The 13,413-nt window shown below is 36.9% G+C and overlaps 1 protein-coding gene across 1 annotated transcript in view; it reads left to right on the top strand.

Moving 5' to 3' along the window:
* LOC140243713 (integrin alpha-9-like) overlaps positions 1-13,413 on the top strand; it is a 57,917-nt gene that overhangs the window by 28,785 nt on the left and 15,719 nt on the right. Inside the window, exons 2-11 of the mRNA XM_072323373.1 lie at positions 2,439-2,578; positions 3,328-3,431; positions 3,737-3,887; positions 5,533-5,682; positions 6,599-6,703; positions 7,654-7,799; positions 8,919-9,056; positions 9,766-9,868; positions 10,893-10,981; positions 13,301-13,413. The exon at positions 13,301-13,413 is cut by the window's right edge and continues 24 nt beyond it. Of these exons, the coding sequence (XP_072179474.1) occupies positions 2,439-2,578; positions 3,328-3,431; positions 3,737-3,887; positions 5,533-5,682; positions 6,599-6,703; positions 7,654-7,799; positions 8,919-9,056; positions 9,766-9,868; positions 10,893-10,981; positions 13,301-13,413 (1,239 nt within the window). The remainder of the gene's footprint in view (positions 1-2,438; positions 2,579-3,327; positions 3,432-3,736; positions 3,888-5,532; positions 5,683-6,598; positions 6,704-7,653; positions 7,800-8,918; positions 9,057-9,765; positions 9,869-10,892; positions 10,982-13,300) is intronic.

The following is a 13,413-nucleotide window of genomic DNA, read 5'->3' as shown; positions in this document are numbered from 1 at the left end:
TGTCTTCCTGAATGTGTGAATTTGACAAGACGAAGTACAATCTATCCAGCGCTGATCTTATACACAAATATCATATAATAATGTCACTCTTCGAGTATCAATGTGCATTCTAATTTTGCGCCTATAGTGTGCGATAGTGACGTATCATGATAGATTGCCATGATCTTGTCAAAAGGCCATAAAAGGACAATGAGGGAATGAAAACTGAAAGTGGGTCACGGAAATGGCGGTCTTTATTCATCTAGGTACTGAGTAGCCGTTGCCAAATTTAAGGCTTACCCTCCTTCATCACTGTATTGTCTGTCATTGTCAAAGTAATGACTCTTTGGATCGATCGCCTGTCGTCATTGCCGTTTTTTACTGTGTCATCAAGGTTTCTCAGTGTTGCACTGCTATATCTAGTTACTTTTATCTGTACGCACAACCTGTCTCCGCAGTATAGTGCTGTTCTGCCGTTGCTTGCATGGTCGGCTGTATATCACTGTTATCATTGCCATACTTATTCCTATTTGACATTGATATGATTGTGAGTGTATTTAATATTTCAACTATGATTCATCTCTATTTCCATTGATATTCAGTAATTGTCACTTATATTTCTGCTATAATCATAGCCTGGGAATGATAATATACGTTTTTCCAGTCATTTTCAAACTTTTTTCATTCAATTTCACAAATTTTTACTTCAATTTCGCCGCGGGATGTCGGGAATAGGCCAATCTTACTTTCAAATTCGTCTTTCGTCATTCATTTTCAAATAAAGTCCATTCAATTTAGTCATTTGGCATACATTTTCGTAATTTACAGTTAAAATCCGTCAGTCTCACTCGCAGCACTCAAAACAGCAGGGTCAATTTCGTCTTTTGTCAATCAATTTCGTTAAATTTTCATTCATAGTCGTCTCATCTATCCGGTGTGATTTCCCAGTCATTCATGTATTTTTTCTGTAACCGTTCAAATTTTACATACAGGAGTTAACATACACACAAGTGCCCCCCCCCCCCCCACACACACAGAACCACAGATACAGACACACGCACAAGCAATCCGAGTACACACTGATACAAACAGACGTACCGTCTCGCATGCCAAAAACACTGACAAACGATTTCTAGGCAAACATGAGTAAAGACAAAATTTTAAGTGTAGAATTGTAGCCTGTTTAATGTTTAAGAATGAATAACATAACATAACAATAAATTATTTACGAGAGAAAGTAAAGATATGTCGACTTAAAGTTGGTTCACCCTCAAAATAAAGAATCGACAACATCTGGCTAATTTGAATGTAAAATTCATGAAATTGTGTGACCAAAAACGAATTTGATCTTCACATTCTGCGATCCGTCAGCGGGAGGGATGAATTTGAATGACAATTGAAGATTTTGAATGCTATGTCTTCGAAAAATGTTCGGCGATAAACGAATTACAATGACAACTGACGAAATAGAAGTTAGGATTTGCGTTCCACGTGCTTCTAGGGACGAAATTGAATAATAAATCTTTGAAATTGAATGACAAAAGTTTGAAAATGGATGGGAAAATCTATAGTTACCATAGCACTGAACATGAGCGAACAAGACAGTGGCAACCATTGTGCGACGATAATTATGGTCAAATGAGTATACGGTAGTTTGGTTTTGTCATCATGTTCAAACCCCGAGGTTTTCTGTTTGTTTGTTTGTTTGTTTTCTTCATTCCACACGCTTCTCCCCGTTCTTTGTAAGTACATATCTTAGTTCGACTAATTGCCTTTTTCCAGATTGGGGCAATCTTTTGGTTTGCGACGTATAATATGTTTTGAAAAGTAGTAAATTCAAAATAATGTGAAGGCATTGATTCAAAGTAGGAGACATAAATTATTTCAAAAGGGGGAATACCAAAGACGCTGTCTTTACGTATAGTAGCTATCATTGGGATTGACGAAGCAATAAATAGGCTCTATGAGTGACTCCTTTTATCTCTGCCTGTTTGTGTTTCTTTAAACACACACACACACACACACACACACACACACACACACACACAATAAGATAAATATTGATTTGTGTTGTTCGTGCAGTATTTGCTTTTTTCTCTCCCCCCTCCCCCCATTTTTTTTTTTTCATGTCAAACCTTGGTCAAATACATATCCTGCCCGGCATGCTCATCCCTGGCGCTCATCACAAATCTTTTTCCGTGTAATAGGAACTACAACATAATAGATAGACGCTCAATTACAGTTTATGGTGAAAGTGGGTGTCTTTAAACAAAGCATAGTGTTCTCTTCTGCCCTGTACCATTTTGTATACGGGAATGCAAAACATCCTGTTTGCTGAACGGGACCAGTAAAAAGGTAGATATCATTCTGTCACCGATCGTGCTGTTGAGTGTTGACTGAATGCTAAGATCTTTTCATTCATCGTCTGTTTGTCTCTGTCTTGTCTGTGTTTTTTGAAGGGTTCTGATTGGAGCCCCGCGTGGCACCTCGTCGGTCTACCAAAGCAGCGCGAAGAATGCGGGCGCCCTCTGGAGGTGCAGACAAACCTCAACGGACACCAAATGCCAGGAGGTGGAAATTAATGAACCGAGTGGAACCAGTATGTAAAATATCATCGCGTCTTTTTTTTTGTGCAACCATTAGAATATATTTATCTTTATCTTTCTATCTATCTGTCTATCTATCTGTCTATCTATCTATCTATCTATCTATCCGTCTATCTATCTATCTGTTTATCTATCTGTTTATCTATCTATCTATCTATCTATCTATCTGTCTTTCTATCTTTCTATCTATAATGCCTATATATTTGTATACATTCCATTAGAAATGCTGTACCATGATATCTGTCCGAAGGATTCACCACGATATCAACTTCAAATTATATCATCAGTAAAATAAAAGCAAGGAGAAATTAAACCATGATTGTGATGTCATAGTGCCAATGATTCAGGGAGAAAGGCTTGTTTTGTGTATTGTCCATGATTTAAATAATCAAAAAGATTTATACATGTATATATCTTAGATTTCTTGCATCACTGTTTTGATTGCATTCAAATTTTTGCCAGTGTACCATGCAATTTAATGGCATGTCGCAAGTTTAATTTGAAGAGAGTGAATCATAGTAATGGAATAGAATGAGACTCAAGTTAGTGAAATGTCACAGCATTACATAATGTTTTTACAAATTATTTTAGTTATTGTAACTGCATGTGCAAATTATATGAGGTTGTGATATTAGCAACTCACAGCTCTAACACTGGTTTATGGACAAAATATGAATATCATGTTTTGCAAATTCTGAAATGTTTTGTAATTCTGTTTCTTGTCTTTTGTTTTTACGGAAAGATGCTGCTAGCTTGCTGAGCGAAGGTATCGTAGAGAATGCAGATAATGCATGGATGGGAGTCACACTAACTCGGCAGTCCAACAAACAACTGGCAGCTGTGACGGTAAAAACAAAAACATTTTGAACTTCATCCTTCCAAATGCAAAAATTACCATTTCCCAACACAGATGCGGAAGAAAAATCTAAATCATAAACTTTTGTACCAGTTATGTGATTATTCGTGAAAGGGAATTTATTCTTTGAGGTTAGTATAGATCACTGTGTCAAGACAATGTAACGGTAAGAAATTCACTCCCTCTAAGAGAGGCTGTCTGCAGTCATTGCTGCCTTAAAAATTGGTGCATGATGGTCACTGTTTTTAGGAGCCATCTCCAGGTTGTACTGATGATTATGTGCCTGTCAATTCAGGTCTGTGGTCATCGATTTGGGAATGACATCGCCCTTCAACAAGCTGTTGACTTCAACGATGTGCTGGTTGATAGGTACATCCAGGGACTGTGCTACACTCTTGACCCAGAGCTGGAAGAAACTCAAACTCGATTCAATCCATGTGCTGGGGGTAAGTTGTTGGCTTTTTTGGTTTTTATTTATCTATAATAGGGGCATCAAACCTGCACCTCAGCAGCACACTCAAACGCTTGCCAAAAGTGATTGCAAAGTTTTAATGAGCATGGCTACATGGGTTTTTAGGCCTTGTATATAATGCAATCTCCATAGTTAGTTTTCAGTTAAAACAAACGTAGAACAACAAAGCAACACAAATCAATGAGCAAACAAACTAATTCATTTTATCTAAAATATCAATCTGAAACTGAAACCTGCATTTGTGTAATCATAATTCAAAAGAATAAATTCACCTTCCCTGACAAATCAGGGCTAGCAGGGCTAGTAGATATCCTTTACCATGAAAACGTGAAAATACCTTGGGATGCTATCAACCTCAAGTGAACTAATGAGTCTGTGAAGTAAAGTAGCTGTGTAATTACTACAGTTTTGGAACTCCTTGACTTGCACCATGCTTTTTATGCCTCCACCACGAAGTGGTGCCGGAGGCATTATGTTTTCAAGTTGTCCGTCTATCCGTACGTCCGTCTGCATTTTTATGCGATAACTTGAGTAATATTGAGTGGAATTTTACCAAACTTGGTCCAGGTGTAAAGCATAATAGGGCAATTACTTGACTAGATTTTGGGTGAAATCAGCTGAGGCCAAAGGTCAAAGGTCAAGATAAAATCATGAAATTGTATCTGTTTACGCGATAAATCAAGACTGGATAAACCAAATTTCTTCAAACTTTGTCCAAGGATGACATATGATGGGGCAATTACTTGATAAGTTTTTTTAGTGAAATTGGCTAGAGGTTGAAGGTCAAAAGTCAAGGTCAAATCCTAAAATTTATCTGTTGATGCAATAATTCAAGACTGGACAAAGTAATTTTCACCAAACTTGGTCCAAGGATGACATTTGATGGGGCCATTAATTAAGTGGTTTTTGTATGAAATCGGCAAGAGGTCAAAGGTCAAAAGGTCAAGGTCAAATGCTCAATATTTCACTATTTTCCTCAAATCTATGCAATTCCTGGAGGTATTTCTTAACACTTATTGTGTACATGTACTACCAAATGAAGATTCTCCAAAGAAAGTTTCATATCAAGAGGTCAAACGTCAAAGGTCAGGTGAAAATGTTAAAATTTCACTTTTTTCTCTTTATCTCGCAAATAGTTCAAGGTATCTTCATGGAACTTGGTACATATACATGTATTGACTGGCAGGGATTAGCGAGGGAATTTAGGGGTCATGGTCAAAGGTCAAGGTCGTGCATCATGGCGGAGGCATACCAGTCGCCATAGCGACATTTCTAGTTTTTATCTGATTTTAGTAATCTTCATGTTTTTTAGTACATCGGTAGTAAGTGAAAGCTATTAAGTCACTCAATTCTAATTTGACCATCCAATGAATCAACCATGTAATTATGTAAGCAGCTGATTGATTAATCAGTCAGATAATGCAATAGATGAAATAATCTAAGTTCGTTCACAGAGACATAATGCTTTTAAACGTTTAGTGATAGATCAACAGGTCAGGAGATTAGGATTAAGATTGGGTTTGAGATTATGATCTTGATGAACTATGTAGTGAGCTTTCAGGATAAGTATTCAATTGCATTAAATTGCATGGTTTTAATCCTCCCGTTGTCTATTCAAGAGGATGTCTTTAGATCAGGTATCCGTGCCAACGAGACGAGATGGCAGGGATGGTGTCAGTTTGGGGCGAGTGCCACTTACACCATCGAGGAAGATGACAACATTGATCAAACCCTTGTGGCCGGGGCAGTGGGGTCTTACGACTGGACCGGTGGGTTTTTGCAGTTACCTTCTTCTCCTTGCGTCATACTGTTGACGTTATTTCATCTTCTTTTTTTTTTTTTTTTTTTTTTTTTTTTTACTCTATTGTATTTGCATGTTGTAGGAAGGGTTAAATAACTTAACCCTATGACCCTATGCCTCCAAACAAGTTCACTTCCACCCCACACCAACCCACAAACTGATAATGCTTTTGTATATCATTCATCATTTTAATTTGTGTTTCCATTCAAATGATTTCTATATCTGTAGTGTCCATGTGATGGAGGTTAAAGTGTCCATGTGATGGAAGTTAAAGAGGAAATCGACCCTAGGAATAAGTATACTTCAATGAGAGAGAGAGAGAAAGAAAGAAAACTATTCCCTACAGAACGATACAAAAAAATGACAAAAATCAAATAAGAAATAAAGGAGCTATGACATTCTGAAATTTTACATTTTTTCATCGAACTATATGGAAATAACAAAAAGCTTGTATTTCAGCTGTATGAAAATAAAACTTGCCTTAGAACCACACAAAATAACAAAAACCCCAAATGATTTGATATATCTTGGTATGAGAACATGCTTTTACTTGTATTATCTAAAAGTAATTTTTTTCTCCAAATTTCATTTAATAATATAAGACATTCCGAAGGTATGACATCATCAAATTGCACATTTGAATCTTCATAGGGACTGGTCAAGAAATGTTTCTAAAAATTTCAGAATGTCATATCTTCCTTATTTCTTATCCAATTTTTGTCATTTCTGTATCATTCTGTAGGGAATGTTTTTCTCCTTCTTTTGAGGTTTATTCATTTTTAGGGTGGATTTCTTCTTGAATAGATCTCTTTCCAAATGAGAGAAGACAAGTACTAATTCAGAGCATTTTAATTGTAACAATTTGCCTTGTTTTTGAATGGCAGGAACTACATTTGTACAGAACACCGCTCAATTACCTGAGATGGTTGTTGGCGATCTCAGTGCGTGGAACAAAGACTATGAGTATGAGGACTTCTACCAGTATGTAGGTATGACATCATAGAAGTACGAGGCAATGTTTTTGACATTACAAGGAAGCTACAAGATGGTGAACAATACATCACGTTATATCTCATATGCCCCAGGCATTCCTAGGAACGTGAAATAAAGAATAAAATCTATAATCAGTGAAGAATATTAGTGTTGATATTCAAAGGCTGCATTGTGTATTGCCTTGTTCATGCTTCTCCAACTTTTCAGATGAAGCAGACTTTTAGGGTTAAAATTTGACACTGAAAGACATGCACTGTAATATGTTACGAGAATAGAAAATTAATGTACATCATGTCATAACAGCCCAAAGGATACTGTGGACAGGCTTCCTGATAATTTTTGCCCTGCCAACATGAAAAGTGTTTTTTTTTTTTCAAAATGAAGGTAATATGGTGAGAAGTTAATGATTTTGATATGACTTGATAAAACTACAGGTTAGGGTCAGATGTATGTTTCAGTCGATTAAATGCTACTATGAATAGTATCCAGGCTAATGACTTAGTGGAGCTAGGTGAGATCTTCACAGCTAGGTAAAGCTTGATGTGCTGTATAGAATGAATTAATAGTCCTTTTGTTTTTAGTATAGTGCTCTGCTTCGATTTGGTTCATCTCTACTTCTTAAAGCTGACATCTTTTCTTGTGATTCTCCTGAATTTTCGTTTTGCAAATTCCAACATGATGACTGCAGTTCTTGTTGGAGTGTTGTTGATAAGTTTAGAGGGAAAATTACAAGGACCTATTTAGAAATTGCAAACCGAGTATGTGATGACCACCTGGCTGTCCTGTGTATGCAGCCAACGGATGGACATTATTTTACTGGTAAAACTACTGGTATTTGATTAGTCCCCTAGACTACCTACATTTATCCTTGTATACTCTTCTGATGTTACTATCCATGCATAGTAGCTCATCAAGCATCTATCATTGTATTTTCATTGAACGAAAGGCTATTCGACAACAGTAGGACATTTCAAGGCTCTGGATTCACAAGAGGGTGCAGTAGGGGCCCCGCGTGCTGGAGGCTTGGTGGGAAGAGTCTACATCTATGATCTCCAGGATTTCACAATCTATCAAGTACTCGGAGGAGAACAGGTAATGAGTGAAAGGAGTTTTTTTTTTTTTTGGGGGGGGGGGGGATGTATAAATCATCGCACATCCTTCTTTTCCAGATTTGGCGCAGAGTAGCTCTGACCAATTCGGGTGATAGAATCAGTAATGATAGAGCTTTGTAGTTAGTGCTATATGAGTCTTATGAAGAGATTTATTGCAAAATGAGCTAAGCGACATTTTTAAACATTTCAAAGTAAGCCCATTATCATATAGAGCAAAATTAAACCTTTCCAACACTACCTCACTTGTAACATATCAAGGAGTATTCTAGAAGTTATGATAAAAAAAAAATCCTGTATTTTTCACATTATTTTCATTGTTTTTAAGTAGCTGTAATCACAAATATATCAACTTGACAAGAATGGAGTTGGCTTGTTTTGTGATAAAGCTCTTCATATGTACATTGATGACTGTAATTTCAATTTTTATTCAAGGTGGATCTAATAGGGCGCCCTTTCCCCCACCTGGTCTAGTGGAGGACCAAATTTGGGCCCAATTTTGTTCCCAATTTTCACATTTTTATCGTCTGTCTGAAAACTCAAGGTCAAATTGTCACCAAATTAGGATGATGGAGTATTATGTTTGTACAAATTGTTACTAGGCACCATGTCCCACTTCGGTGAACCCATGCAGGTGCCCAGTACCCCCCAAATGAAAGAATCTTTAAGAGAAATTCTTCTAACATTAAAAATAAACAGAAATGCTCCAAGTATGATACAATATACATTTATGAGTGTGCTTTCAAGTTTGTTTATGGTAGATCCAGGACCAAATTTGTGGCCAGCTTTCTCGTTTTAATCTTTTTGAAAACACTTGGTTGAATTTTCTACAAATTTGGCAAAATTAATTCATGCCAAAATTAAAATGCACACAAACCTTCCCCATTTTACAGTATTGCTGTGCACTCGATCAAAGGAAGGTAGCGAGAGAGTGACATCGGTAATTCTTCAAAAGGTGTTGACATAGTCGTGTTTGTGAAAGCAATATGTTTTATATTTGGTATTATTAAGAATAGTTTTGTGTACTCGTATATTATTGTATGTGTTTCAATGTGCGATACTTCCTCATTTTTGCTCTCCCGGATGCCTTTGTCTCACACAGATGAATACATATTTTGGCGGTGCAGTGGAAGCATTCGATGTAGATGGAGACGGTCTGTCCGATCTTCTAGTGGGTGCCCCACTGTATTCCATCAAGGGGGATGAAGGCAGAGTGTATGTTTATCTCAACAACGGAGGGGTACGTATGGTGGTTGGAAAGCACTCTTATTCTGTGTGGAATTAGGCTTTGATTATGTTATTTGTTAAGATCTAGCCACCAGTTATTTACCTGCTCATACATCATTGTATGTACTTTTGTATTAGTTTCTATTTTTCGAATTGTTTTGTGATGACTTTGATACCATTTTCATAGTGATGAAATGATGATGTAGTTTATTTATTGTTGTTGCGAAATGTGAGAAATAAATTCAATTCAACAAGGGAGGGGTAGGCCAGCGTGTGGTGGTTGGAAAGCATTTTTTTTTTTCTTTTTTTTTGGTATACTTTTTGAAAGTCATGGCACAACACAATTCAGGGTGATTTGTATTCTCTTTCACAGAAGCTGTGGTCAGATATATTTTCCTGTTGCATGGAGAAATTATTTTTTGGTCTGTTTGGTATTCATGCGATACTTCCTTTACACGTAAATGGCCATATCAACAACAGACTTTGCAGTAATGCATTCCAGACCTAGTAACCCCTGAAAGAAAGTTACTTTAGTTGAAAGCCAGTGGGGCTAGCTGAAATAAACAGCATCTTACTAACATCAAAGGGGCAGAAAAAAAAATTGATTCAGCCTTACTCACTATGTGTGGCATATTGTAGTTAGAAAGCATATTATAGAACAGCTATTAACAACCAAGTTGACAAGTTTTGAAGTACTGTACCTGAACATTGTTACTGTATAGACCCTGGAGCTGCACCAGACACTACAAGGGGAGTCTTACCCGGGTGCCAGGTTCGGTCACGTCGTTACAAGTATTGGTGATCTCAACAAAGATGGCTTCACTGGTAAGATCATTATTTAGGGGGAGAAAAATCTTGCCTCTCCTGGCATCAGGCATACTGCTTCAAAAACCTTTCTTTTTCATAGCTAATAATGGTATTTAAGTGAGCCATGATGGTGCAGATAGTTTCATCAAAAAGAAATAATGTACATGGATTTCCTGCCATCAGTATGCACCCATTTATGATGTGGAATCTCCATCAACCTGTAAGTCCTACTGCTCCTCGGGTAGGTTTTTTATGTTGCTGATATCTATCTATTTACTTATTTATTAATATATTAATGATCCACACACAAACTGTAACCTCCCACCTTTTTTTGTCAGACTTTCATCATTGGTAATTGATGAGCATCAGACAAGCAAGAGCCTTGGACGCTTTTTTTATTTACATCTTTTTCACTTTCAAGCTTACAGATGTACTTCAAACTACAATGAGCTATGCAGTATCCCAAATAACACCATTGTGAAGAGGGAGAGTAGTGTGTATAGCACTGGTGTTGAAATAAGTTTTGCCAGGGATTAAGCCAAATACATTTGAAAGCACAGTTCAGCTGCAGTTTGAAAATATGTGTATAAGTGAACCCATTCATGAATACTTGTTTTAACGTGATCTATCAAAATTACACCAATCAGTATATTAGCACTGTGGATGATTTTGGAATGAGTTATCAGTGGGTTAAAAAGAAGATACATAAAATGTTTATCATCATGTTTGTCTCACTACTTTACGGTTCAATAATTTATATGGCCAGCTCCTAGTAAAGACATGATCCCATTTTAATTTTTCTGATGGGCTTTTTCAGGCTTATATCTTTCCATCTCTTTTGGTTTTATGCCCCAGTCACTACATACCCACAGAGCCCAGTCCTTGTCAAATCTTAGATTGAGGTTGCTGTTATTCCTTTTTCATCCTTAATGATGGCTGATATCATTTGATCCTTTGTCGGTGTGGTTTCAGGAATTACCCACAAAGCCTAACTATTTCACATTAAAGAATGTGTATTTTTCTCAAATCAATGGAATTTCAGATGTAGCCATCGGTGCACCATATGAAGCCGGTGGTGCTGTGTACATCTACCAATCCAACGAAGAAGGCATTGACGAGGCCTATTCACAGGTACTCGATTTCTCTCCATTTTATATGTACTTGTATGTATTAAACCCTTGCCAAACAAAGTTTGAAGAGGTGTAAATTCCTCATTGTGTGGTTTGTCAGTCAGTAGGTCAGTCAGTTGTTTATTTTGTTGCCAAAACTCACGGAGCAAACTTACGAACTTTCAGTTCGTAAGTAATTCAAATGGAACTTGGTACTTGCATCAGCTTTGATGTGGAGATGTGAAAAAGATATATTTGCAGTTTGCCAAAGAGTTAACTTCTATGACAAGGACTTTTTCAGTTTGTTTGTTGATTCATGCTGGAGAAAATGGTGTTGCCATGGTAATGGTATAACATGGCAAATTAATAATGAGCAAGATAAAAAAAACCTTCCCAGTTAACCTTAACTAGGCCAACATTTTGTGTGATGTATCACCATTGCAAAAAGCTGTCACTGCGATGTTTCATTACATTTTTCTTTTAAGACTCTCTCATCTTTTGACACAAAATTTGCGATGTCCAAAATTTGCGATGTCTAGGCATGTGTTTCCAAAGTTACACGGAAATATATACATGCATGTCAGACTAATAATTACTCAAAAACATAAATTCTTGTACAACTTCAATGCAAATTGTGCTTTCTGTCAAATTTCAAAAAGCATAATTATTTTTTGGTTTTGTTGATTAAAATCAATCAATATAACATATACATGTAAAACCCAATAGAGATTCTCTTGGAAATTTCTTGCCCAAAGTTCAAAGGTCAAAGGTCATGTGAAAGTGCTAAATTTCATTTCTTGGTCCATATCCCGAAGGTGACTCAAGGTATCATCATGAAACTTAGTACATATCTACAGTTCTGCATCCATGTTCTACCTGACAGTGATTCTCTTGGGAATTTTAGGGTCATAGGGTCAAAGGTCAAGTGAAAATGCAAAAACTTTACTATTTGATAGTGAAATTACACTTTTTCTCTGTACCTTGAAAGTTTAATCAATACGTAGACTTATAAATAAAAGGGTCAAAAGTGAAGTAAAAATCCTCAAATCCCCTAATACCTGCTCTCTTAGGGAGTATAGCCATACATCCAATTAAACCTAGTTCAAGGAAAGTGAACATTCAACACATTTGTAACAAACCTGTCATTTTAATATTTTGCCAATTATGTGAAACACATCACACATTGTCAAGACATTGTACTATAGACCTATTAGGAAAACCATGCATTAAGGCGGAGGCATACCAGTCACCACAGCCGCATTTCTAGTTCCCAACTAATTCCGTTAGTACTCTCACAAGACAACGCTGCCTTGATGGGCTATTAACAACCTTTTATGATATTTCACCAGTTTTTAATGGCACTTAATAGCTAAGTTTTGATTAAAGACAAATTTTCTTAGGGCTAAATATGAAATTTGAATCACAGAAGAGGAGAAGAAGTGTTTCAGTACAGATGCCTAGGAGTTTTGCTTTGTAGGGACTTTCCCATCTGCACTGTAATTTAAAAAAGAGGAAATATTTTCATCAATATAATATTTATAAAGTTTTTATTCTAATTAGCCATGGTCAGATTGGCAAAAGATCGCAAAGTTTAAGATCACGAGGTCTTCGTGGTCTTTTGTCATTTGTTCAGAGTGGCAGCCAAACTTCTCGATCTTTGGATGGAGCAGTTTGGGTCATTAGTGTGTGTGCGCAAGGAAGAAAAAAAAGAGCATGCCATCTGATGACTAGTGATTGTGACGTAACAATGAACACGTGTACAATACAATAGCTTTGGGCTTCTGAGGCACTGCCCAAAAACAGATGGTGAACTGATCACATGACAAACATCACAAAGTTTCAGTTTCTAGCGTTAACACTGGCAAAACGTTGAGAAGTTTGGAGGGGTTGGGGGAAATATCCCTATCTCAAGTGGGAAGTTTTGCAAGAATTTTTGCGAGAGGTCTTGCGGGAAGGTTACGATCATACTGACAAAACTTCGAGATTTTAAAGATTGCGATCTTAAACTTCTCAATCTTTTGCTAGTGTGACCGTGGCAATTTTGTAACAAGAAGAAATTAACAAAGATGTATTAGCATATGGGCACAAGCAGTGAAAAGAATCTTTATAAGGTGCGGTCAGACCGGTAAAAGATCGAGTAGTTTAAGATCGTGATCTTTAAGATCTCAAAGTTTTGCTGGTGATCTTTCTTTCCTTAAAATTTGTTCTTTATATATTATCATATACGTTACTTTCGTCTTCTTTTTTGTGTGCTGAGTGTATAACTGGATCAAAGAGGTCAATAATGTAATATAATCAGTTGACATAAACAGATGCTTAAATCTTTCCCTTGTTGTGATAGCGAATCCTTGGATCGGATGCTGAGCCGACTGTGCAGTCCTTTGGTAGTTCCATCTCTGGTGGCTTTGACTTCGATGCCAATACCTACCCCGACATCAGCGTTGGTGCTTATGC

Source organism: Diadema setosum, chromosome 20, assembly GCF_964275005.1.
Source record: "Diadema setosum chromosome 20, eeDiaSeto1, whole genome shotgun sequence".
Classification (NCBI taxonomy): domain Eukaryota; kingdom Metazoa; phylum Echinodermata; class Echinoidea; order Diadematoida; family Diadematidae; genus Diadema; species Diadema setosum.
Note: the sequence above shows the minus strand (reverse complement) of the source record. Positions and strands in the feature narration are given on the sequence as shown.